At 45.7% G+C, this 27828-nt stretch overlaps 1 protein-coding gene across 1 annotated transcript; it reads right to left on the bottom strand.

Moving 5' to 3' along the window:
- Window positions 1-2503: 2503 nt before the first annotated feature.
- Window positions 2504-26405, bottom strand: IL18RAP (interleukin 18 receptor accessory protein). The gene is made up of 10 exons (XM_052649556.1): window positions 26333-26405; window positions 25206-25527; window positions 24595-24778; window positions 17093-17243; window positions 11725-11790; window positions 9029-9152; window positions 6880-7031; window positions 5666-5803; window positions 3592-3765; window positions 2504-2877 (listed from the first exon to the last, which is right to left on the bottom strand). Exons 1-10 carry the CDS (start codon window positions 26403-26405, stop codon window positions 2504-2506), a joined length of 1758 nt encoding a protein of 585 aa, XP_052505516.1.
- Between the last annotated feature and the right edge of the window lie 1423 nt (window positions 26406-27828).

Raw genomic sequence — 27828 nt, 5'->3', positions numbered from 1 at the left:
GGGATGCGGAGCCTGGTGGGCTGCCGTCTATGGAGTCAAACAGAGTAGGACACGAGTGAAGCGACTTAAGCAATCTAACAACATTGACTGAAGCAATCTAAGAACAAAACTCCAAGGACCTCCTGGTGATCCAGAAGCTAAGATTCAGCATTCCCAATACAGGGGGCCTGAGTTTGATCCCTGGTCAAGGAAATAGATTCCACATGCCTCAACTAAAGATCTCACACGCCAAATCGAAGGCTGAAGATCCTACGTGCTACAGCTAAGACCCAGCACAGCCAAATAAATAAATAAGTAAGTAAATATTTTAAAAAGAACAGAACTCTGGACCTCCGGAAATATCAGTTATGGCCATACTTATTCTAGAATAAAAGAAACCTGGATAGACTGGCCGAAAGAGATTTCTGAGGCTTAGGTCTCTGAGAGTGACCGACCGGAAAACCAAGGACTTGGGTCATCGCCATGACACCATGGCACAACGACAGCGTGCCTCCTTCCCTTCTGAGACCCTGCAATGAGGCTTCCCACAAGAAACTCCGTCCAGGAATAATTTGTACCCTTGAGCTCATCTTTAACTTTATCCCAACTTTATCACTGAAATTCCCAACAAGGATGCTGCCTGATGCCAAGCCGCTGTGGTTTTAGTGATGTGGGTGCCTCTGTGCAAAGATACCTCAGAGCCTTTCCCACAGGCACTAAGCAGTGGCCAGATGACAATGACTTTAAACCTGGATCACGCTCATACCAGTGAATGGGACACAGAATGTGTGAGTCAGCCCAGAAGGTGCTTTGCTTTGCTGCACAAATGAATCGTTCCCTTTTATTGGGGAAGCTCCAATACTTTGGCCACCTAATGTAAAAAGCTGACTCATTGGAAAAGACCCTGATTCCGGGAAAGACTGAGGGCAGGAGGAGACGGGGACGACAGAGGATGAGATGATGGGATGGCATCACTGACTCAATGGACCTGAGTTTGAGCAAACTCCAGGAGACAGTGAAGGACAGGGAAGCCTGGCGCACTGCAGTCCATGGTTTGCAAAGAGCTGGACACGACTTAGCAACTGAACAGTAACAACAAATGGGGAAGACAGAGCATGGCATTCGGACATCCGTCTGTGACTAGAACACTGTTATAACTGCAGGCTGAACTCTCATCAGGAAAACACACTGGTGAGAATGAAATGAGCCTTGTCTAGGAGAAGCAGGTACTTGGTCCCCCAGCTGATGGTCCATCACTTATGAGGAACTCAATGAGACCAGTGGGCCAGGAAGCACATGGGGACCACCAGTCTCAATGGGCCAATGGTTCAGACTTAAGCACTGTTCACACCCGAATACTGCTGTCTGTTAACCAGTGTAGACAGTTATTTCCCAGACTGTTGTCATGACTGCTGCCTCTTGCCACTGTCTTTCTATTGGGTTGGCCAAAAAGCTCCATAACATCTTACAGAAAAACCTGAACGAACTTTCAGGCCAACACAATATTTGGCACATAAGATCCCTGGGTCAGGAAGATCTCCTGGAGAAGGAAATGTCTACCCATTCCAGCATTCTTGCCTGGAGAATCCCATCGACAGAGGAACCTGGAAGGCTACAGTCCATAGCGTTGCAAAGAGTCAGACATGATTGAAGTGACTTAACACACATACTCACACATACACACACACACACACACACACACACACACACACACACACACACACTCATGCATGCAAAACCACTGGTGCATTCCTTGTCTCCTCATTGGCCAAATCATGTTGGCTTAATTGGTCCCCACTTCTTGTGGTCCAGAGTAAAGCATGAACTTCAGGCTCTGCACAAAGGCCAGGCGACAAGGAGGAGCTGACACTAACCCCACTCTGCTCCCTAAGGCCTGTGTCCTGACTCAGGGCTGTGTCAGCCCAGAAGAAGGGGATCTTCCTTCTAGTTCCCACAATGACGTCATAGAGCTGAACCAAGGTCCTGTCTGGTCCTTGACCCCTGTTTTCTTTTTTCCTCCTTGCGTATTGGGCTCCAGTGAATGGTGAACACAGAATAAGAATTGTCTTCTTCACAGAGATGCTTTAGGCAAAGTTTTAATCACTTGTTTCTAATAAAGTAATATTTATTTGATTGCAAAGATACATAAAGCGATGCGTACGATACATGACACAACAGTCCACAGCCACAAAACCAGGTGGCTGTATCTGCCGATTCTGCTCAGACCACTAGGAAAATCTTAGGGACTTAGTGGGCTGAATGTGTGCAGGAGTCTGGAGAATTCGCCCTCTCTCTGTCCTGTCCAGGGAATCAGAGCCTTGCACCACAGCTTGCGTTCATTCCAGTGCCGGCCAAGCTTGCTCAGGGCTGGCAGGGCCCCTCCCAGTGATATCAGCCTGGAGTGTGCTGCGTGTTCCGTCCGTCAAGGTCTCTGCTCACCAGGGGCAGGATGGGAGGCAGGGGAAGCGGTTCACGTGCATTTTACCGTCCTCCAGGCTGGGAGCTCCTCCCAGTGGATTCTGTCTTACTGCGTCTTTTGCAGAGAAAAAATCCATGGCGTAATTCTCAGATGGTTCCACGTGACTCCCCTGGAGCTTTTCACAGGCATGTGGTAGCGTATTTGGGTCCAGAATCTAGAGTTAGGAGGAACTGATTTTAAGCCTTTCCAGGTGACGGTAGGCAAAACCCTGAGAGCTCTTCTCACTAGATGAGGTAGGGACTCTGGCTCTTGGAAGGAAGAGAACTTAATTAAAATCAGTTTGAGTGTTTGATCCTCCAAAGCCAGATTCACTGCTGCTTGTAGTTCAAAGATGCTGGGTCCACTGACATAGTTGGGGCTCAAGATGAAGATTCCCCTCCTGCTTTTCTTAATAACGCTGACAATGTCCTCTGTGTACACTGGAGAGAAAGAATTTAATTATTTGCAATTGTTATTGTTAAACCTTGAGTCACCATAACCCTGAATCTCCCAGATCCACCCAGAGGGGTTCTTTGCGATGGCAAAGGAAAGGAGAAGTCTGGTTTTCTTGATCACTTCTACTACATCAACTAACTGTACAGACAGTTGGATTATACTCCCTGTCTAGTGACCGTCAGTGTCAGCTTCCTCCCCTGTGTTCTCTCCCCTCCACTTCTGAGTCCCTCCAGGATCAAAACTCACTGGAACAAGGTTGACTGGAATGAGGGAGGGGCATGGCTCCTGGGTGGGGGCCTCTGAGGCAGAGGAGGACGGTGGGACAAATGAGGTCTGCACATCTGATGGTGCCCAGCCCGGGAGCCTGCTGGGCCCAGTGCTGAGTCTGTGGCTGGCAGAGTCCCAGGAAGGAAAGGGACCACTCATTTGGGAGGACAGAACTAACTTCTGGTTGAGGAGCCAGAAAAGATAGCTTTGTTCTGGAAGTCTCTCTGGGCTTTCTGAAGACGGATTTTTTTTCACGATGGAGCATGCCTCTGCAACACACGGCTTTCCATGTCGTTGTTGCCCAAGACGTTCTAAGCTCCTGAATCCTTCCAGAGGATACGTAGCCCAGGAGAAAGAACGGAGGGCAACACAGAGAGTGCATGCCTGCAGCTCTCCTCCTGTTCTGCGCTTCCTGCTGGCTGCAGACCTACCTCCCCCAGGGGCCACGTCCCTTTCAAGCAGGCACAGGGTATATTCATATTTGTTTTCCAAAACATCAGGGAGAAGATTCAGGGCCAAGGTTTCCTCACTCAGAGATGAAGAGGCCTTGCTCTCAAAGGGGCTCCATTTCGCATAGGATACAAAGGCGTCGAACTCCTTTTGGTCTGAGAAAGAGGAACAAGAAAAAATGTAAATACCTACCTAAGCTCAAGCCTTATGGTAAGTGGGGAAGAATTAAGACTTGGGATCCTTGTTTAGTTACTCAGTTGGATCAGACCCTTTGTGACCCCATGGACTGTAACCCACCAGGCTCCTCTGTCCATGGATTCTCCAGGCAAGGATATTGGAGTGGGTTGCCATTTCCTCCTCCAGGGGGATCTTCCCGACCCAGGGGTCAAACCCACGTCTCCAAGATTGGCAGGCAGATTCTTTACCACTGAATCACTGGGGAAGCCCTGAACTGATTTTGAAACTCAAAAGCAGCATCTGCGTTCACTTTTTCAGAACCACACTGCTGAGGGGCATTGACTGTGCACCCAGAATCAGCTTCTAATCAATGAGGCACTCCTGCGTCTTCCCTGAGGTCAGATCAAACAGCCAGAGCTTTTTCTCTGATTAAACCACACACACTCCGGAGTTCCTCCAAGCTTTCTGTGTAGCTGCAGCCCTGCTGGCTCATTAGTTACACATCAAAGGACAGTCTGCTCCATCAAAGCACGATAATATCCAGAGAGCAAAGCACTGTGAGGGCCCAGCACGCTAGCGAGCTGACGGCACACATACCTGGGTTTGAACCCCCAAGTGTAAAATCAGGGACCCCTGGCAGGCTGCTGTCAAAGTTTCCTGGGATAACGTAGACGAAGAGTTTAGTATCTGACTTACAGCAGGCTTGTTCCTTTCCCTTTCAGATAGACAAATATATTTTGGAACTTGTTTAGGATATTTTTAAGGTCCCATAAGATTCTGTTGGGGCTTCCCAGCAGCAAAGAATTTGCCTGCCAATTCAAGAGAGGTGGGTTCGATCTCTGGATGGGGAAGATCCCCTGGAGAAGGGAATGGCAACCCACGCCAGTATTCTTGCTTGGAGAATTCTGTGGACAGAGGAGCCTGGAGGGCTGCAGTCCATGGGGACACAGAGTCAGACAGCACTTAGCGACCAAACAACAATAACAACAAATGCCGTTGTTGACTCAACTATTATAAATACACATAGATTCTAAGGTGTGCTGAAGAACTAAATGGAAACTTTAGAAAATCGCAATAGTTAGCCTCTGGGCTCTGAAACTGGACACAGCTGGCCCATTTCCCAGCCCTTTGCATGATGCCTCTCAAATAGTATTATTGGACAGAGGGGATATATGTATACACATAGCTGGCTCACTCTGTGGCACAGCAGCAACTAACACAATGCTGTGAAGCAGCTATGCGTGCCTGCTCAATCACTCAGCCGTGTCTAACTGTTGCGACCCTGTGGACTGGAGCCCACCAGGCTCCTCTGTCCATGGGATTTCCCAGGCAAGAATACTGCAGTGGGCTGCCATTCCCTTCTCCAGGGGATCTTCCCTTCCCAGGGGGTTGGATTCTGCCAATCCCCATTGGCAGGCAGATTCTTTCCCAATGGTGCCACCTGGGAAGCCTGGAACGGACATGTCCTGTGCGCTCACGTTGTGCTACGTGTTATTCTAACCCTCAGTGTGTCCATTCAATGAGTCCGCATGGCATTCATTGTGATTACAACCCTACTTTACAGAAGAGAAAACGCAGCAGGCATGGAGATGTGAAGTCATCCACCATCTCGCTTTAGGATGTTGAGTGGAAAGTCATTTTTGAGTCCAATATGTCCTACAGTAGCATCATTGGCAAGATTCCTAGTAACTGGAAAGAGAAGAGAACATTTCTCCCCCAGGGGCCCAACCCTCCCAGGTGTAAAGCCACCAGACCAGCAGAAGGATCTCAGAGGCTGGGGGTCACGACTTTGTCCCTCAGGGAACGTGCGTGTCCCAAGCCCTCTTCCTCTAGGTCCACTCAGAGGGGAAACAGCAGAGGCGAGGTGGGCCGTCTTACCCCCGAGCGTCTCGTCCTTGCTCTGGTAGGTTCGGTACAGCAGCACTATTTCAATCCAGTACATGTAGAACAGCGCGCCCATGGTCAGCAGGCCTGCCAGGCCCGTGACTGTGCCCAGGAGGACGTAGAGGAACACCACTGGGGACAGGGATGCGCGGCTGTGAGGCAAGCGGTCACAGACCCTGAGCGCCCTCCCAGCACACCCACTCACACAGCACCTGCCCGGCACCTCTGCCAGAGGTGATTTACCAGAATCACTGCCACTGAAAACATTTCTCTCAATTCCGGACATGTCTTAAATCACATCTTGAAGGAACTGTCATAAAATGAACTCAAGAGAACCCAGGATAATGGCCAGTTCCTGATTGGGGGTGACTGGGGAAACTGACAAAAACTACTTTTATTTACTTTTCCCTGATAAGCTTCCCTCTCATTGCCTACTATAATCTACTTTCATGTGTTATCAGATCTACTAAAATCTAAACTTCCTGAAGCCCAGAGCTACTTCCAGCTTGGTTTCTCACCTCTAAAGTACCTAACACCTGGCACCTTCAACCTACACCTCTACAGAGCATCCACCAGGCACCAGGCATTAAGTGTGTCCTGGTTAAGCCTCACAAGCATTCCAAACGTGCTTGTTTTCTCGTCTCTATTCATCAGTGAATGAATGATATCACCTTCAACTCTGAACTTCTTAAAGAAATTTGAAAGCCATTCCTTATCAGGAATTTCCTCTCCAGCCACAATCTGTGATATATACGTGTAACTCCTAAACTGAGCATTTTCTCCATCTCCCTTCTTTCTCTCCTCCACTCTCCAAGTCCAGACCATCACATGCTCTGGATTTGGAAGCCAGGGGAGGAAAATAAGAAAGAGGGCTAGGTCCTAGCGTGATGCCTGTCATGTAGGGCATGTTCTGTAGGTCTTTACAGAAAAATGAATGAGTGAATGAACAAATGATAGGTTTCTCCAGCACAGCCCCTGTATGCAGAATATCAGTAAGAGGACCAGCTCTCGATCACCGATGTGAAACTTACAAGCTGTGTGGCCTTGGTGAAGGTATTGAATGACTCAACACAAGCAAAGTGCACACTTAGAACTTTGGCATTTGGTGCAAGTTTGTGGCCATCATCACCATGACTACTGTTAAGGAAAGTTCCTCTCCTCCTAGGTAAAAGCAGTTGGGTACATTCTGCACCCCCCTTCAGGCTCACCTCCTGTCTTCTTTTTTAGCTGGATGGACTGAGTAGTGTTCCCAATGGAGTTCTGGGCAAAGCAAATGAACTTCTTGTGAAGATCACTCTCAGTAACTTTTTCCAAGAGGACAACACGTTCTATGACTTCATCCTTTAAGGTGGATTTAACACTAGGAAAAGACAGAAAATACCACACTGCTTGGGTAACACAGATTGACATGCATTAAACAGTTTTTGGAACTTATATAAGCAGACAAACTGTTTGGCTTTCAGAAGAGCTGTCAGATAGTACACGGAGATGCTGGAAGGATGGAGGATACTCAGAGATGACCCACTTTTTAAAAATGATGGAGTTGGCTAAGCATCATACTAAGCATTTATACTAGAATATAATTGGCTGTTGGAGAAGACTTTAGAGCCCTTTGGACTGCAAGGAGATCAAATCAGTCAATCCTAAAGGAAATCAGTCCTGAATTTTCTTTGGAAGAACTGATGCTGAAGCTGAAGCTCCACCACTTTGGCCACCTGATGCGAAGAAGTGACTGATTGGAAAAGACCCTGATGCTGGGAAAGATTGAAGGCAGGAGGAAAAGGGGACAACAGAAGATGAGATGGTTGGATGGCATCACCAACTTGATGAGTTGAGTTTGAGCAAGCTCCAGGAGTTGGTGATGGACAGGGAAGCCTAGCGTGCTGCAGTCCATGGGATCGCAAAGAGTCAGACACTACTGAGCAACTGAACTGAACTGAACTGATAATTGCTTGTGGGCCTCATCTGATCTTTCTTTCATGACAAATTCCCCTTGAGAAGACATACAACAATTTATAAATGTCTAACTTCTACTGAAAGACTTCCTGGTGGCTCAGCAGTAAAGAATCTGCCTGCAGACGCAGGAGCCGCAAGTTCCGTCCATGGGTTAGGATGATCCCGTGGAGAAGGAAATGGCAACCCACCCCAATATTCTTGTCTGGGGAATCCCATGGACAGAGGAGCCTGATGGGCTACTGTCCATGGGGTCACAAAGAGTCCAACACGACTGAGCAACTAAACAATAACAACAGCGTTGTAAATAAAGCTGCTGTGGACATGCCTAAACAAATAAGAAAAAAATAGCTATCCCATCTCTGGCTCTCATTTCCCAGGTCGGATTGTGTCAGCTGTTCCTCATGTCTCATAATTGCTTATTCCTGTGCCTTTTCCTCTGGATACACTCAGACCATTAAGGACTACAGAGTTCAGACCCTGACTCACCCCACTGCGAAAGGAGGACCGCACAGGGGGATGGGAGTGTCTGGCACGGGTGCAGAGTCTTCTCCAGTCTGTTAGACACACCGAGTCTATTCAAGTAGCCTGGGTCAGTGTGCCTGCTCGTTAGTGTGGTGGGCAAAGCAGCCACAGCAAACTGTTCTACAAACAGAACTTTGAAACAGCTGATAAAATTTAAAAAAATTTTTTAAAGTAATTTTTAAAAAGGGACTTCAGGGACTTCCCTGGTAGTCCAGTGGTTAAGACTGCATTTCTAATGCAAGGAATGCAGGTTTGATCCCTGGTCAGGGAACTAAGATCCCACATGCTGCACAGTGCAGCTAAAAAAAAAAAAAAAAAAAATCACAGGGCCAAAGAAAAGGGAGATAGGGGAGAACTTCTGATAGTCTAGTGGTTAAGATTCCAGGCTTTCACTGCCAGGGTCCTGGGTTCAATCCTTGGTCAGAGGGGGCAGATCCCACAAGTCACGAGGCCAAAAATAAAAATAAATTTAAAAAGTAATAAAACAACTGAAATATTTAGTTCTATGACCCTCTTGACTGTACCCCGCCAGGATCCTCTGCGCATGGGATTTCCCAGGCAACCGTACTGAAGAAGGGTGCCATTTCCTACTCCTTCCCAACTCAGGGAGGGAACCCACATCTCTTGTCTTGGCAGGCAGATTCTTTACTTCTGAGCCACCAGGGAAGCCCATAGAAAACTGCCTTTGGCCCCCAGGTTTAAAATTAACTCACACTTTGCACATCTACGCTTTTGCTTGCTCCACTAGCTGGCGCTAGTGGCCACACCATTAACTGTGGGTGTGTGTGTGCAGCTCTGGGTGTACATTTGAGGGGTTTTCTAAAGGTGAAAGCCTTTCATGTGAATTGCAAAGAATAAGTTGGCTCATTTCCTTCTTACCTTCGTCCCTTGGGTGTTTCGATTTCCCACTCCTGGTCAGACTCTCTGACGTACCATTTTATCACAGGATTAAAGTTTATTTCGAAGCCAAATCGTGCCGTGCAGTTAAGAGTTAAAGGCTTTCCTGAAAAGGAAGAGGCCACAGAAATCAGGAAGGCCGCTGCTGAGAATGATGTGCCCTGAAGGAGGAAGACACCACCTGGAAACTGTCCCGCGAGGCGGTCAGGTGCACAGGTAGGGCAGGCGCGCCGGACATAGCCAACCGTCTACCCATCTCTCATTGAGAAACATGTAAAACCAGCAATGTTTGTCTCTACTGGGCAACACTTAGATCTCAAACCTGTGGCTTTATTTACCCGAATGAAGACTGGCATGGTCATACACTAAGAGTTCTGATGTGGTTTCAGGATAAACACCAGGGAAATGAGCAGTTTCAGTGACTAGCCCCGTCTTGCAACGCTGCTGCTAAAGTAGTTACAAGGCTGTTGCTGAAGAATATTTTATAGGCAGTATTTGCATTTCTTGTTGTTCAGGCACTCAGTCGTGTCCGACTATTTACGACCCCATGGACTGCTGCCTACCAGTCTTCCCTGTCCTTCACCATCTCCCAGAGTTTGCTCAAACTCATGTCCATTGAGTTGGTGACGCCATCCAGCCCCTCTCATCCTCTGTCACCTTCTCCTCCTGCCCTCAATCTTTTCCAGCATCAGTGTCTTTTCCAATGAGTCGGCTCTTCATATTAGGTGGCCAAAAGCATTTGCACGTTAAAGGAAAATCCTGAGGTTTTGGTGATTATCTGGATATTCAGCTCTATTTTGAATTGTGCTCTGTGGATGGGTGTGCATGTAACTACACTGCCCTCTTTCTACCCATTTTCTGGGGAAGTGTTATCCAGAAATTCAGTATTTTAACCATATAAAGTTTAGGGACTTCATTTGAAAACTCACCTTTCCACCTTGATAATGCTTTTCTGACAGTAATAACATCAACATTCACTGGTACCGTACGTAACTAGGGCTCCCACCTGGCACTAGTGGTAAGCAACCTGCCTGCCAGTGCAGGAGACGTGAGACACTCAGATCCAAGCCCTGGGTCGGGAAGATGCCCTGGAGGAGGGCATGGCAACCCACTCCAGTCTTCTTGCCTGGAGGACCCCATGGACAGAGGAGCCTGGTGGGCTACCATCCACAGGGTCGCAAAGAGCCGGACTCAACTGAGGCTACTCAGCACAGCACATAGGTAACGTGGCTATTTTTATATTAGTTAATGCTTTCCCTCCTTCTTTTCTCCTTCCTTTCATTCTTGTGATGTTGCCTGTACTATTGGGTTGGCCAAAAACTTCATCTGGGTTTTTCCATAAGGTCTTACAGGGAAAACCCAATGACCCTTTTAGCCAGCCCAGTGGCTCTAGTTCACTATCAGGTATACCGCTACCGCCACCTAGTGGTAATTTACCGTATCTATCTTGACATTTTTTTTCTATAATGAGATATATTATCTTCTTGTTTAGTCACTAAGTCTTGTCTGTAGCCCACCAAGCTCCTCTGTGGGATTTCCCAGGCAAGAATACTGGAGTGAGTTGCCATTTCCCCCTCCAGGGGTAAAAAAGATCCAGAAAGATCTCTTTCTGACTCAGGGATCAAACCAGTGTCTCCTGCTTTGGTTCCTAGGTTCTTTATCCCTGAGCCATCAGGGCAGCCGTAATTAGCATCTAAAAGAAATTGCTATGCGGTGGCCTTTTACAATAATATTACTTTTTCCTTTCTTTCTGCAAGGATAAATACTTTATTAGCACTTAAAATGGCATGTATTTTACTGGCGCAATCAGCACTTGGTTTTAAAGACAGCAGTTCTTACGTGGCTATGTGGGAAGATGCAGATATTGTTGAAGCTGACAAAATCCAAGGGAACCACTAGACGTCGCTTCCCCCTCCAGCCCAAAGAAGACACTACTTTGGAATACAACTTATTTAAACAGGGATTGTAGTATTCTCCTGTGATTATTTTAAAGGCCAAACCAAACCCACTATGTTCATACATATTTAGTGCTGCCTACGTTGGTAAATTAGGAGAAGGCAATGGCACCCCACTCCAGTACTCTTGCCTGGAAAATCCCATGGATGGAGGAGCCTGGTGGGCTGCAGTCCATGGGGTCGCTAAGAGTCAAACACGACTGAGGGACTTCTTTTTCACTTTTCACCTTCATGCATTGGAGAAGGAAATGGCAACCCACTCCAGTGTTCTTGCCTGGAGAATCCCAGGGACGGGGCAGCCTGGTGGGCTGCTGTCTACGGGGTCGCACAGAGTCGGACACGACTGAAGCAACTTAGCAGCAGCAGCACGTTGGTAAATTGGTTAAATTTATAATCAATGGACCTAACCAATCTATGTTCCAATTTATGTGGAGTAAGGAAGAATCTTTTTAAAAATCTATTAACCATGGTTGACTTTCAAGTCACCCTTATTTCTCAATGCAATTTTGTGAGGTCACTTTGGCTTGTCCAGTTACAGTTTTATAAACCATGGCTTCAAGAGATTTAGCCACTGTATAAGGTCACAGAGCTCATCAGTGGCCCAGTTTAGATTCACCCCCAGTTCTGTTTGACTTGAGATCCTGATGCTCTTCCTTAAATCACTCTTAGACCTGCTCCCAGAAGTACAAGGTCATTCAAGGGTGATGACCCCACCCATCTTACCAAGTTCTACTTCCAAGGTGTCCTTGATGGGATCCAGAATATCTGGCTTGAGATTAGTGTTTTTCACTAAAAGATAAAAATAGAAATCATTATTTGCATTGGAAATCCGAAGGCCTGGTCTGCACCGTCACATTTTGATCTAATTTGGGGGAACTTTTCCAGATTTTACCCATAATCCATAAGACTAGAAATTCAAGTTTGCATGTGAAAATCATGCTTCCAGAAATGACTGTGACATCAGATTGCAGGTTTTAGCAAAACATGAGTCCTTGATAAGTTCATATCCGCCCGGGTACATTTTCTTCTAGGCCAGCCTGCTTGCCGCCCACAGACTTGAACCCTCATCTTTTCCCTCCAAGGTTGGTTTGTGGTCCATCTGGAGAAATGCAACAGGAAGGAGAACCCACCTGAGGAAATGTACGGGTCAGCCAGATTGGAGACCACCTCTTCCTCCATCCTCAAATTTACGATTTATTTCAAAATAAAGGTGAGTTCAGCCTTTCATGAATCATTTATCCCTCAACTTCCTGTCACAAACTTTCAAATGTTCCTCCACTGTCAAACTCCCTCCTGAAGATGCCTTATCTCCTAAGATAGGAAAATTCACCTCTTCTACTCCGGGCACTTCCTACTCCTCTCCTACTTCTCAGGGACCTCTTTCCTTGAATTACACCACCTTCTTGTATCTTTGACTTTCTCTCTCTCGCTCTGTTCCCATCAGCATTTATCCTTGCTGTCTTTCCATCTTTTTTTTTTTTTTTTTTTGCCACTCCCTGCAGTGGCTTGTAGGAATCTTAGTTCCCTGACCAGGGATTGAACCTGCAACCTCGGCAGGCAGTGAGAGCTCAGAGCCCTAACCATTGGACCTCCAGGGAATTCCCCAGTCTCTCTATCTTAAAACAGAGGAAAAAACACCCTTCAACTCACATCCCCACGCCTTCTCCTTCCTTCCCACTGAGTTCTGCAAGGAGCACTGTGTGTTCATTTCCTCCCTCCCCTCCCCTCCCACACGTCTGATTTCTGCTCCTGTCTCTCCACTGAAACCCCTTCGGCCAAAGTTGCCAGTGACCTCTGTGACCTCCTTGCACAAAAGTCCGCTGAGTTTTTAACCTGCTTTCCCTCTTAGTAGCTAGATCAGGATGATCCCCTAGAGAAGCAAATGGCAACCCACTCCAGTGTTTTTGCCTGGGAAATCCCATGGACAGAGGAGCCTGGTGGGACCCTCCGTGGGGTCACAAGAGTCAGACACGACTGAGCGACTAAACAACAGCAAGCAGCCTTGGCTGCTGCGGGCATGCTCTCCTCTCCTCCTTGGGTTGCACATTTCCGGGCCCCGATGCTGGCCTGTCCTCCCAGTCTCTGCTCTGCTCCTGCTCTGGGCTCCTCCTCCTGCTCTGCCTCTGGTGGATATCACTTCTCAGTTCTGTCCGGGTGGTCTTCATTCCACCTGCTCTCCACGTGGGTGGGGCAGCTCCAGGTCCCTTCCCCGTGAGAGGTCTCTGCCCTTGAAAGGTTCTCTCTCCTGCGTCATCGGTTTCACTTCCTTTATGCTCCCTCCCTGCCCTTCCACTGATACCCACTTGCTGATGCAAGTAATGACCCTTCTCTTCCCAGAGCCAGCGATCTACTCCTGGGTCTCACCACATGAGGCCAAGCCTCCCTCCTTCCTTCTTGCAACACGTTGTCTCCGAGTTCTGGGGCAGTGTTCCTCTGCCCTCACACCCCTGCTTCAGCCCCTGTGAGGATGCTCCTTGTCCCCCACACCCCCCAGCGCTGAATGCTCTCTGGATCTCTCCTCTCTGTCCTCACTCCCAGCCTGACCCCGTCTCCCTCGACTGTATGCCAACAATTCTCACATTCATAGCCCCAGCTCTTACATCCCAGTCTGGTTTATCCAAACACCCCTTGTCACGGTGACTTGGTGGCTGAAAGTCCTGTCAAGGCTAACACTGAATTTCTTCCTCGTACTCATTTCTTGTTCGTCTGTCTCATGACACGGTGCCACGGTTTACCAACTCAGCGTGCCAGAAAAGTAAACCGTCTTTGATTTCCCTCTTTCATCTTGCACTTAAACTCCATCCACATGTTTTTTACATACATATAAAGCCATTTCTAATCACTTTGCTAGGTATGCTCAAACAGGACTTCCCTGGTGGTGCAGTGGTCAAGAATCCACCTTCCAACGCAGGGGACAAGGTTCCAGCCCGAGCTGGGGAACTAAGACCCCACATGCCATGGGGCACCCGAGCCCGAGCCACATCTAGAGAAGGCCACGCTCCGAAACTAGGGGAGCCTCACACCGAAAGGAGGGCCCAGCACAGCCCCTCCCGCAAAAGCGGCAAGAGGCATCTTTCAGGAGCATAATCGAGCCTCCCGCCTGCTGCTTCTACCAGCCCCGCATCCCACATCCTCCCCTTCTACTTCTGCTCCATCCCATCCCAGCTCACCCCACTCCTCCCCTTTCTATCTCATCTCTCAGTGTATTACAGGAAAGTCCACCTCCTTGCCCAGCATAAAACCTGGCTCTCATCCTGGACACCTCTTTTTCCCTCTTCCTCACTCCTGATTCCCAAACCCCTTTAGGTGTAGCTCCCTGAATATTTCTGGAGTTCATTCACTTATCTCTATCCCTCTGTCCCTCCTAGTTCAGGCCACCATCAGCAGCGGCCTGTCGGCCTCATAAAAGCCTCCTAATTCTTCTTCCTGCCTCCACTGTTGCTCCCCCAAACCCATTTTCTGCACAATAAGCAGAGAGATCTATGTCCAAACCAGATCTATTCATGACACACTCCTCCATAGAACCCTCAATGGCTCCCGGTTGTTCCTTGAACAAAGTCCAGACTTACGAAAACAGTGTGGAGTCAGTTCTGCTTCCAGATACCCTCAACGCACTTTCTTCTTCTCCCTGAATGCACCATGCTCTCTCTCATCTCCCGCACATTAGCTGTGCTGCTCCCTATGGCTGGAACAGCATCTTGCCCATCTTCAGTGGACTGATTTGTCTTTGCCCCTCACTTCTCAGCTGGCCTCGGGTACCCAGGTGTGGGTCTGATGGGCCTCCTACGTGCTGCACGGCTTCCCCTTCTCTCTATTCATCCTACTGAACTGTAGCCTGAATCCTTCTGGTTTGTCCCACAAGATAGAAAGTTCTGGGAGGTCAGAGAAATGTCCAGATGTTCCCTCTTACATCTTTAGCATCAAGCCCAGTGCCTGAAATGTATTAGATGTTCTACAAATACTCGTGTGAGAATGAATACATGAGAGGATGAACGAGTAAGTGAGGGAGAGAGAAATGATGACGGAGAAGGCGTGCAAAGATGCAGTGGATGTTTCAAGGTGTCCTCTGGGAGAGAGAGAAGCAAATCATGCCACTGAAAGTTTGATGCGGTGAGTCATCCTGCCTGAGCGGAAGAGCAGCTAGTGCTCCCTCCGTGCGGGCTATTTGCCTTCTAACCCCTCACCCAAGGAACAATCTCATATGAATGTAAGTCGCTGACGTCCAAAGTGGTGGCGAGTGCGAGGGCCAGGAAGTAGACAGGTCTTAGGGTGCCCCATGTGGTTTGTATCTTGTAATGAAAGAAAAGGAAGTAAAAGTAATTAATAGATTTACTAAGAGCTCAGTCAACCAATCTGTATGGTTATGTTTTGAGATCAGCCATACTTAACTTATATCATATAGTTTATCCATGCTGATGTTGGTAAATCTAATGAGAATGACCCAAGGGAAAGCCTGGGGTAAAAATAGACAAGTCAACAGAAGAATAAGCTCAATGGAGCAAGAAACGAATGACAGGATATTCAACTTTGATAGTCGTCAGAGAAATGTAAATTGGAATGGAAAAAAAGAGTCCAGTTGAGACAAATCAGAAAGTCTGAAACATCTTCTAACTTTATTGAGGCTTTCAATGGCTAAGTCAAAGGTCTCTCTTGCTAGGTGTCACATGGCCCCTGAAACTACGTGGGGTATTTTCAAATATCTTTTGATATTGATTTCTAACATGATTCCACAGTGATAAGAGAGCACACTCTGTATGATCTCAATACCTTTAGACCATGACATTTTTGCACCTTGTTTTATGTCCTTAGATATGTCCCAGTGCCTCCTGGCTTACGGTCTGTGGAAATGTGCATAGAATGTATATTCTGCTGTTGTCTGAAAATTGTATAAATCTTAATTATGTTGAGCTGGTTCACGTGCTTTTCAGGTCTACCATATCCTTCTGCTTCTCTGTATATTCATTCTATTAATTTTTGAGAGTTTGATATTCAAACTCCAACTAAAAATCTCAATCTATCTACTTAAAAAAGTAATTGTAATATATAGTAGAACTATATGTAACTTTGTTCTGTATTTTCTAAGTTTCTTTTAAATGTATTATCATATTTTCATAATTCAAAAAATAAAATAGATAGAAAGCCTGAAACCACCAAATATTATAAATATTTTGGACAAATAGGAATCTGTACATTGCTCATGGGGGTGTAATTTAGCAAAATAATGCCTAAGAACAATCCCATGTGTTTGTAACACAAATCTCATTTTATAACTTAAAACAATATCCTACTTTATTAATGGAAATATACATATGTAGCAAAAGCATAAACACATAAATGGAAAGAGTGGGCTACATCTGCAAAGAGAGGAAGTGGGAAGGGCTGGGGACCTAGACCTCAAGCTCTATCTATAGTGTTTTGTTTCAGGAAAGAAACAGTGGGACGGAAAAGCCTCTATTGAAGCTGGTGACAGGCACAGGAGTGTCACTTACCTCTGGGTGTGAAACATTTAGTATTGTTTTTAAATGTATCATCTCTCATGTGGGAAATATTTAAGCTTTTTTATTTCTGTGCATGAATCTTTCACTTTTTAATTAGGATTTTTTTTTTTTTTTTGACGTGGATCATTTTAAAAGCCTTTATTGAACTTGTCACAATATTGCCTCTGTTTTATGTTTTGGTTTTGGGGCCAGCAGGCATGTGGGATCTTGACTCTCTGACCAGGGATTGAACTCACACCCCTGCATTGGAAGGCAAAATCTTAACCAGTGAACTGCCAGGAAAGTCCTATATATATATATATATATATATACATATATATACATAGCATCACAAAACAATGAATCAGTGCATAGAAAACCCAAATTGTGACAACTGAATATGATCCACAACACGGCCTTCCTCAGAGGATGGAAGCTGGGTTAATGGAAAGTTGATGTTTACCAATATTCCAGGCTTTTCATGACCATAGTCTATGACTATCTTCTTCCCCCTACCCCCCAAAAGGAAAAACATCACTAAGCCAAAGAAGATAACTTTAATTGGGTAACTGGACTTGAAATATCAAATACTGAAACCGAAAAATCTCACTTACCAATGGTTTTCACTTGAACAACAGCTCTTACTGTCCATGAACTTGAATTATCTGTCTGAGTGTAATCACACACGTACGTGCCCTGATGATAGTCATAAACTTCATCCACTTCAATTGGGTTGCTCCTCTCTTCACAAAGAAGTTTTCCATTCTAATCCAAGAGAGAAGAAAATTAAATAACTTAACCAGAGAATTACTATTCATATTAAGCTCAGCTATAGCCAAACTTCACAAATTTGAACCAGAGAAGGTCAGTCAGATATAAGGATATTGCAGAAATTCATACCCTCAAATTATGAAAAAATTCTGTATTTGTATCTTTAGGGGCGCTGTAATATTTACTGAATGATGGGTGATCAGTATATCATTAGTCTTGTAATCATTAATTCTCTAACCTTCACATAGCACCCGGCCTTCCAACTTCCCACTAAGAGTGTACCAACAAGTACTCCAATGGTGTATTTCTCACCACTGCAGTCAAAAGAAAAGAGATTAAAAAAAAACAAAAGTAACAAAATAATGATAACCTACTACCCATGTAGAGACTTTCCTGGTAGCTGAGTGGTAAAGAATCAGCCTACTAATGCAGTAGATGTGGGTTCGATCTCTGGGTCAGGAAGATCCCCTGGGGAAGGCAATGGCAACCCACTCCAGTGTTCGTGCCTGGAAAATCCATGGACAGAGGAGCCTGGCGGGCTACAGTCCATGGGCTCATAACAGAGTTGGACATGACTCAGCCACTAAACAACAATGCATGTAGGCTGCAAAGTTTTTTCTCTGTGTATTTCGTATGATTATTCTAAGGGTTCTCTGGGTTTGCACAGACTCTATGCTTCCATTTTACAGATGAAAAACTGAGGTTCTGAAGTCTGTGTTTTACTCCATATTGTACAGCTCACGAGAGACCTGAGAATCCATCTGCATTTTTCTGATTCTGAGTTTCATGTTCTGATTAAGGAATTTCCCTTCCACTTTGCCTGCTGACTCTCAGAAGCAGGAATTCCCCTCCTCAAGTCTCTGGTGTGTTTCCTGTGGCCCCAGAAAGAATTTCCAGTAGGTTGGCCAGGGGCTGAGAAGAAGATCAGAGCTGGTCAGAGCTGGGCAGCTGCAGGTAGGAAGTCAAACAAGACCAAGAAGGGGGACAGATGAGGTTAGACAGTGTTTAGTGGATCTCAAGGATCAAGAAGCTTTTAAACGGAAGCTTCAGAGCATGGGGTAAAACTCAGAGATGAAACTTCTAGAGAAGACGGTATATACCTGCAGAACAGAAATTGGTGAAGGTGGGTTTTAAATTATATGAGAAAGTAGCACACAGAGAAGAGGACGCAGAGGTGGAACCAGCCTGTAGCTGGGCCATGGGGAAGATGAGTAATTACAAAGTGAGCCTGATTTATTTTAATGAAAAGTAAGTATGGCTGAGTATGTATCATTAAGATTTTATGAGATGGAGGCTTCCTTGGCGGCTAAACCTGCACAGCACCGAAGACCCAGCATAGCCGAAAATAAATAAAAATTTAAAAACAAGAGTTTATGAGACAGAACTCAAGCGAAACATCAAAGAAAAGAGATAAACCATTTGTCTCAAGAGGGATGGGTAGCCCTTCTAATAAGACAATCGTAAATGTTCCAAGTAGGAAAGAGATGCTGCTGGGGCCTTATGAGAAATTCTTTGTTTTGCTCAGACAAGAAACGGTCGTCAACAAAACAGGGAAGGAGGAGAGTGGATCAGCATGAGTGTATAAAGAACACCAGTGAGTCCTACAGAGAGCTGACACCTCTGACACCCTGTGGATTGTAGTGTTGCGCAGAGGGCAGGAAGTTGCCCAGGGTTCAGAAGTTTCACAGTGAGAACCATTGAATGGGCCAATGTATGGACCTTGGAAATAATTCCCAAAACCCCCTCCCTCCCTGGCATCACATCAGCCTTTGGTCTGGCGAGCCTCACCTGCTCCCCAGCTCCCCATGACCCTGGGCTCACAGGATGCCACTGGGCACCAGGGACAAGAAGAATGAGGCCAGGGGAAATGAAAAGAAGTGGCGGTCTATGTGTGAAAATTCCATGGAGCTCAGGGTCAGAGAGGACACAGCAGCCACGTCAGTGCGGTGGTGTGTCAGTGAGGCCGTCTTGAACCACCAGTGGAAAAGTCATTTGGGCACAGTCTTACTGGCAGGAGGTCACGGCCGTGTTGTGGGCACCCAAGGCTCAGTGCCCCAAGCCCTTCCAGAGGAGCCTCTCCCACTGCTCTAACTCTGCCTTGGGTCAAAGATTCACTAAAGATTGAACAAAAAACATGCTCCCCTTAATATTAGAAAGAGTGAATCTCTCAGTCGTGTTGACCTTTTGTGACCCCATGGACTGTGGCCTCTGTCCATGGGATTCTCCAGGCAAGAATACTAGAGTGGGTTACCATTCCCTTCTCTAGGGAATCTTCCCAACCTAGGGATTGAACCCAGGTATCCCATATTGAGGCAGATTCTTTACCGTCTGCACCATCAGGGAAGCTCTCCCAGTGATACTGACTTGGCAAAAAACTTCATTTGGGTTTTTCCACGACATCTCAAAGAACGACCCAAAGGAACTTTTGGACCAGCTCAACATAACATCATCTCTAGACGAATTCTGTTTATTCCAGTTATTTGTCCTTATATTTTTATTTAGGGCTTTCCTGGTGGCTCAGTTGGTAAAGAATCTGCCTGCAATGTGGGAGACCTGGGTTCGATCCCTGGGTTAGGAAGATTCCCTGGAGAAGGGAATGGCAACCCATTCCAGTATTCTTGCTTGGAGAATCCCATAGACAGAGGAGCCTGGTGAGCTACAGTCCAGTCCATTTGAGTTCATCGATTAATTTATCATTAATTTTAAATGTATGATTAATTTATTAATAATTTATTTATTATTAAATTATTAAGCTACATCTCTGACGTTTCTTGCCCTGGCAGACTGTTTCTCTACCACTAGCACCTGGGAAGCCCCATTTGTCCAATGTCATCACTTTTAGTGATATGTCGCTTCCAGGAGGTCTGTGACTTTCCATGATACTGTGTGACGACCTGTCCAAATCTCTATCAGAATGGATACATGTATATATTTGCTGTCCACCTGAAACCATCACAACATTGTTAATCGGGTATACTTCAATACAAAATAAAAACTTTCAAAAAAGATACAATGTTAACAACAGTCAGTCATTGTTTGCCTGCTTTTAAGACAGATGCGTCATCACCACTGAACACATCCTGACCTTTGCAGCCAAGCCAGAGAAGAAATAAAACTTCCTTTTGTGCATGCCTCATGGTGTTAGGGTTTCGTTTGTAAGAGTGGTTTATACAGAAAGCTGTCAACTACCCTGTGGATTGTGCTTACCAGAAAGCAAAAATAGCTTTCATTTTAGGGACACGAACATTGAAACTTCAAATGCATTTTCAACTTAGATAACTGGGGACAAGCTTACTTTCCGGGACTGGGAACAGCCACCTTGACATAGTAAGATGTTGATCACCCCAGATGACAGATTCATTTGAACCATGGGAAGCTTTCTTCTTACGAGAGAACTGAAAATAATGAACAGAACCACTGACTTTTCTTACTACAATTTAGAGGCTATGAAATTAATGTGTTTTTTAAAAAATTCAAGGATGTTCACTTATAATGTTGTGTTAGTTTCTGGTGTATAGCAAACAGTTACACACACACACACACACACACACTATACATGTATGGATGTGAGAGTTGGACTATAAAGAAAGCTGAGTGCTGAAGAATTGATGTTTTTGAACTGTGGTGTTGGAGAAGACTCTTGGGAGTCCCTTGGATACCCAAGAAGATCAAACCAGTCAATCATGAAGGAAATCAGTCCTGAATATTCATTGGAAGGACCAATGCTGAAGCTGAAACTCCAATGCTTTGGCCACCTGATGTGAAGAACTGACGCATTTGAAAAGACTGTGTTGCTGGGAAAGATTGAAGGTGGGAGGAGTAGGGGATGACAGAGGATGAGATGGTTGGGTGGCATCATCGACTCAATGGACATGAATTTGAGTAAGCTCCAGTAGTCGGTGATGGACAGGGAGGCCTGGCATGCTGTGGTTCATGGGGTCGCAAAGAGTCAGACACAACTGAGCGACTGAACTGAACTGATAAAATCTCTCACTGTTTCCATTGTTTCTGCATCTGTTTCCCATGAAGTGATGAGACCAGATGCCACGATCTTAGTTTTCTGAATGTTGAGCTCTAAGCCAACTTTTTCAGTCTCCTCCTTCACTTTCATCAAGAGGCTCTTTAGTTCTTCACTTTCTGCCATAAGGGTGGTGTCATCTGTACACACATATATATGTATATATATCTATACATATGTATATACATATACTGAAGAAGGCAATGGCACCCCACTCCAGCACTCTTGCCTGGAAAATCCCATGGACGGAGGAGCCTGGTGGGCTGCATTCCATGGGGTCGCTAAGAGTAGGACACGACTGGGCGACTTCACTTTCACTTTTCACTTTCATGCATTAGAGAAGGAAATGGCAACCCACTCCGATGTTCTTGCCTGGAGAATCCCGGGGACGGGGGAGCCTGGTGGGCTGCCGTCTATGGGGTCGCACAGAGTCGGACACGACTGAAGCGACTTAGCAGCAGCATATACACTCTTTTTCAAATTCTTTTTCATTATGGCTTTTTACAGGATATTGACTATCGGGCCCTGTGCTATACAGTAGAAACTTGTTGTTTATCAGTTTTATGTATAGTCATTTGTATCTGCTAATCCCACACTCCTGATTTATCCCTCCCCCTCCTTTCTCCTTTGGTAGTCATAAGTTTGTTTTCTCTGTCTGTGAATCTGTTTCCTTTTCATCAATAAGTTCGTTTTTGTCTTATTTTAGATTCCACATATATGTGATATCATAGGATACTTGTCTCTGTCTGATTTACTTCACTTAGCGTAACAATCTCTAGGTCCATCCATGTTCCTGCAAATAGCAGTGTTTCATTGTTTTTTACGCCTGAGTAATATTGTATTGTGTGTGTGTGTGTGTGTACACCACATCTTCTTTATTGCTCACTGGATGGACACTTAGGCTACTTCCATATCTTGGCTATAGTAAATAGTGCTTCAGTGAACACTGGGGTCCATGTATCTTTCCAAATGAGCGTTTCGTCTGCATGTGTGCTCAGGAGCGCAGCTGCTGGATTGAGCGGCGCCTCTGTCTTCCTTTCTGAGGAACCTCCGTGCGCTGCTCATAGGGTTGCACCAATTTCACCTTCCCATCCCCAGTGTCGGAGGGTTTCCTTTCTCCACCTTCTCTTCAGCAGTTTTTATTTGTAGACGTTTTAATGAAGGCCGTTCTGACCAGTGTGAAATGATACCTCATTGTAGTAAGGTGTTTCTTAAATTAGGATTTCCCTGGGGCAGTATGTTTTCAGTGTCACTTTAAGATATAAAATTGAGACCTTCAGCACGCACTCACCCTCCCTGTTCACTTACTTCTACAATGGCCATAACACCAGTTGTCACTGAATCTCAAGAGAATCAAGTGAGGATATAGCATCTCACCCCACAATAATTGTCCCTCCAGGGGTATCTGATGCTGAGTCTGGGAATACAGAAAGCCAACAGATAGAGACTTCCCTGGTGGTTCAGTGGCTAAAACTCTGTGCTCCCAATGCAGAAGGCCCAGGTTTGATCACTGGTCAGGGAACTAGATCCCATAGGCTGCAAATAAGCCCTGGTACAGTCAAATAAATAAGTACATTTTTTAAAAGAAATCATAAAAACTATTTGATCAGTGGCAATTTAAAATAATGATGTTACATTAATAAACAAATATATTTGGAAGTCGAATTTAAACTTTTGCATGCTTTCTGAAAGCAAACTATTGAACTTCAAATAAACATTACAAGTGTTCAGTTCAGTTCAGTTCAGTCGCTCAGTCGTGTCCAACTCTTTGTGACCCCATGAATCACAGCACGCCAGGCCTCCCTGTCCATCACCATCTCCCGGAGTTCACTCAGACTCATGTCCATCAACTCGGTGATGCCATCCAGCCATCTCATCCTCGGTCGTCCCCTTCTCCTCCTGCCCTCAATCCCTCCCAACATCAAAGTCTTTTCCAATGAGTCAGCTCTTCGCATGAGGTGGCCAAAGTACTGGAGTTTCAGCTTTAGCATCATTCCTTCCAAAGAACACCCAGGGCTGATCTCCTTCAGAATGGACTGGTTGGATCTCCTTGCAGTCCAAGGGACTCTCAAGAGTCTTCTCCAACACCACAGTTCAAAAGCATCAATTGTTTGGCACTCAGCCTTCTTCACAGTCCAACTCTCACATCCATACATGACCACAGGGAAAACCATAGCCTTGACTAGACAGACTTTAGTCGGCAAAGTAATGTCTCTGCTTTTGAATATATTATCTAGATTGGTCATAACTTTTCTTCCAAGGAGTAAGCGTCTTTTAATTTCATGGCTGCAGTCACCATCTGCAGTGATTTTGGAGCCCCCCAAAATAAAGTCTGACACTGTTTCCACTGTTTCCCCATCTATTTCCCATGAAGTGATGGGACCAGAGGCAATTTAAACTCTCTTCCCAAATTCTTCCACCCAGGGCTCAACTGACATCAGAGGACTTGAGAAGAGATGCTCATGCAGCATTTGTGTGTCTGACAGAACTTAGAAAAACCATAAAGCCCAGGGGAAATGTGAAACGTTTTTGTCATGAGGTTTACTCGCACGTCGTTCCTAACTCAGAATCGTTTGGGAACTTGTCTTTCCCTAGCTCCTGTTCCCTTTTTGGCTTAACACTGCCCTCCCCCCACCCACTACTCACCAACGTGAGACACCTGTCGCCTGGGAGGCCTTGTGTTTGCCGTCTGGTCTGCCCAGATGTCCCCTCTTCAGAAAGTATTCTCGTCTCCTGCTTCTTTAGAAACCGTTCAAGACACACTTGTTGGGTATCCCTTTCACCTTAACCATACCTTTTGCTTTCCAAAGGCAGTAAAGTTGAACAAATCAGGTTTTCTGCATGAGCGAGTGGTCATAAGTTTATGTCTTAGCCTCCCACATCATGTACTTGAGTTTTAGAAGATTTTCTGGCACTGATCAAGAGGGTGGTTCTAATGATTGGGACATCAGACTCTGTGGCTGCTAGGGGATAGACCGCTTTAGGAAGTCAGGTCTTTTTCATAGACATGAGGCCACGCTTTGGGAAGTTCTGGAGCAGTGGTCCCCAACATTTTTGGCACCAGGGGCAGGTTGCATGGAAGACAGTTTTTCCATGGACCAGGGTCGGGGGAGGGGGTGCTTTTGAGATGATTCAAGCACATTACATTTATTGTGCACTTTATCATTATTACGTCAGCTCCCCCTCAGATCATCAGGCGTTAGATTCTGGAGGTTGGGGACCCCTGCTCCAGACCTCAGATTCAAACCCATGCTTCTATGATGTACGTAAGGAGCTGTTACCATAAAAAACAAACTCTGACATCAGATTCAGAGGAGTCATTCTTACCTGGTACCAGGTCACCTCTGGACTCTGTGCATCACTTTGGTGGCTGAGACCTGGGCAGTAAATGGAGCTCATGCTACCAAGAAGAAGGTGTTGCTCATGTGAGATGGCACTCTCACAGGACATATTTGTTTGGGGCTTAACTTCTAAGATCATCCGGACACAGCAGGCATTCTCTTGGGGGCTCCTAGGGAAGTTAATAATGTCCCGTAAACACAGGAGATCAATCCAGTCAGTCTTAAGGGAAATCAACCCTGAATATTTATTGGGAGGACTGATGCTGAAGCTGAAGCTTCAATACTGTGACCACCTGATGGGAAGAGCTGACTCACTGAAAAAAGACTCTGATGCTGGAAAAGATTAAAGACAGGAGGAGAAGGGGGATGACAGAGGATGAGATGGTTAGATGGCATCACCAACTCAATGGACATAAATTTGAGGAAACTCTGGGAGATGGTGAAGGACAGGGAAGCCTGGCGTGCTGCAGTCCATGGGGTCACAAAGAGTCGGACATGACTTAGCAACTGAACAACAACAACGTGAACACAGCTGCTATATTCAGATAGTAAAGGACGTGGAGATGTTTGCAGAGAGAAATACACTTGAGACATTACCTCATCCTAGGTCTACAAATATATAACCCGGCATGATTTATCCCTGTGGTCAGAAAATGAAGGGTGCTCTTCTCCTGGATGACCTGAGGAGCATTCTGAGTGATTTCTACTGCTGGGTCTCCATTCTGAGGCTGTAGGTACCACTGGACATCAGATAGGTTCTCACTGCCACTACAGGGCAGGTATTCAGAACCTCGGGTGGGTGAGAGTTGACTTCCGTGGTAGAAGTGGGATTTCTGTGGCTCTGGCAAATCACAAAACAAGACAAACTCCTCTCCACACCTTGCAGAGTATGTTCTAAGCGGCTTTTCAGTGAAGCAATCTGAAAACCACAATAAGCAAAACAACCCAGAAACACATTAGAAGATGACACTCTATAGCATTAGTGCATATACACTATAAAGAATAAAATAGATATCTAGTGGGAAACAGTTGCACAGCCCAGGAAGCTCAGCTCGGTTCTCTGTGATAACCTAGAGGGGAGGGGTGGGAGGTAGGAGGGAAGTCCAAGAGGGAGGGGATACGTGTATACATATGGCTGATTCACGGTGTTGTATAGCAGAAACTCACACAGTATTGTAAAGCAATTATATTCCAATAAAAAAATAAAAGTAACTGTTTATCTTCAAACAGTGACTGGAAAATTGCCTATTCTGTTAAAAAAATAATGAAAGTTGTAATTTTTAAAAAAGAAGACACTCTAACTTTTATTTCCAAAGAGTATATGGTTTCACAAAGAATTAAGCTCCCATGGGTGTCTTTCTTATTATTATTTCCCATTTTGTGAGGAAAAGAAGTTCAGGTCTAATTCCCTTCCACTGGTCTTCAGCATCACTAATAGTAATGGAGGTTTCCTGTTAGAGATGGCCAACCCGCCTGTAATTCCTCTTCAGTTGCAGCCACTGAACACTCCGAGAGGGTAACTGGGCTCCCCATCAATGCTTGGGATTAACTCAAAGCTGTTCAGCCCAATCGTGTCTCCCCAAAAATGTCACCCCCATTTTAACAGCAGAGAGGAAGCACTCTGTATAATTATATAATTTTCTCCTGTATTACAGAATATCTGTCTCTTTCAACTTGGAACATAAGACTCACAGGGTTAGCAGGAAAAGTCAAAAAACCCCTACCTGGAGTATTCAATCCTCTAATTCTCCCTTGTGCGACAAGCCAAAGAAATATCCAGCCCAAATAAAGCATCATTCTCCCTGGGTCCCTGTCATCGCTTCAGGACATTGGTTCTGTGGCCACAGTAGAGGACATTGCCCCTCAGAGCTCCACCCTGAGAATCTTTATCGTTTCTGTAAATCAAGAAATGGGAAATGAAGAAATTGGAACCAGCAATCAAAACACAAGTCACACAGGAAGCTTTGAAAGGGCAGGTCCTGCCCAAAGAGCCCTCTCATGCCCACACTCTAGTGGCATTTTCAGCGGTGTGTGGCAGTCTCTGCACACGTCACTTCTTACTCAACTGAAGGAGGAAGGGCATCTCCGACTCTGGGTCCTGCTTGAAATTGCACTCCGTACAGTGTGTTCTTTTGATGCTATTTCTTCCTGGAATACTTTTTTTTTTTTCCTTTTCTTAAGTTTCTCACCAAGTATGTATATTTTCAGGCTCCCCTGGTGGCTCAGCCAGTTGAAGAACCCACGTGCGATGCAGAAGACCTGGGTTCCATCCCCGGGTTGGGAAGATCCCCTGGAGGAGGGCATGGCAACCCACTCCAGTATTCTTGCCTGGAGAATCCAATGGACAGCGGAGCCTCGCGGGTTACAGTCCGTGGAGCTGCAGAGTCAGACAAGACTGAGCGATTTTCACTTCACTTCTAATCGCGTCTATTTTCATGAGAAGTTTAGAAAGAGCTCAGAGAAAGTTTTGCTGAAAAGATGACCCAAGTTGAGTGAAAATGTCAGATTCTTGTTAGGGAAGCTAGTCCTGTTGCTCATGTGTATAAATGAGAATGTCTGTCCTTTGCTGGTTTGTAATAGATGTTAGAGAACAGCGGATGTTTGACTTGTTGTGCCCCAAGTAAGACAGGGAGTACTGTTGCTGGGTGGCGTTTCTAAGGATTCTCTCAAGTCTGAAAGGGAAAGAAGGTCACCCCAGGGTAGAATGTCAGGCCCTGGGCTGTGCTCACGGTGGTTTTGTCCACCTTGTTGATAGAGTGGTTGCTGGACCCTTCAGACCATTTGGAAGAGAGGAGAGATGAGGCTGCTGGGTGCGTACCCGGGTCCATTCAGCTTATTGTTGTTGTTATTGTTCAGTTGCTCAGTTGTGTCCAACTCTTTGGGACCCCATGTTTTGTGTGATAGTTTGAACATTTTTTGAAGACATTGCCCTTCTTTGAGATTGGAATGAAAACTGATGTTTTTCAGTCGTGTGGCCACTGCTGAGTTTTCCAAATTTGCTGGCATGTAAAGTGCAGCACTCTAACAGCACCATCTTTTAGGATTTGACATAGCTCAGCCGAAATTCCATCATTCCACTAGCTTTGTTTGTAGTGATGCTTCCTAAGGACCGCTTGACTTCACACTCCAGGATGTCTGGCTCTAAGTGAGGGATCACACCATCGTGGTTATACTGGTCATTAAGACCTATTTGGTACAGGTCTTCCATGTATTCTTGCCA

This window comes from Budorcas taxicolor, chromosome 11 (assembly GCF_023091745.1).
Source record: "Budorcas taxicolor isolate Tak-1 chromosome 11, Takin1.1, whole genome shotgun sequence".
Lineage (NCBI taxonomy): Eukaryota > Metazoa > Chordata > Mammalia > Artiodactyla > Bovidae > Budorcas > Budorcas taxicolor.
This window is presented reverse-complemented; position numbering and strand designations above follow the sequence as displayed.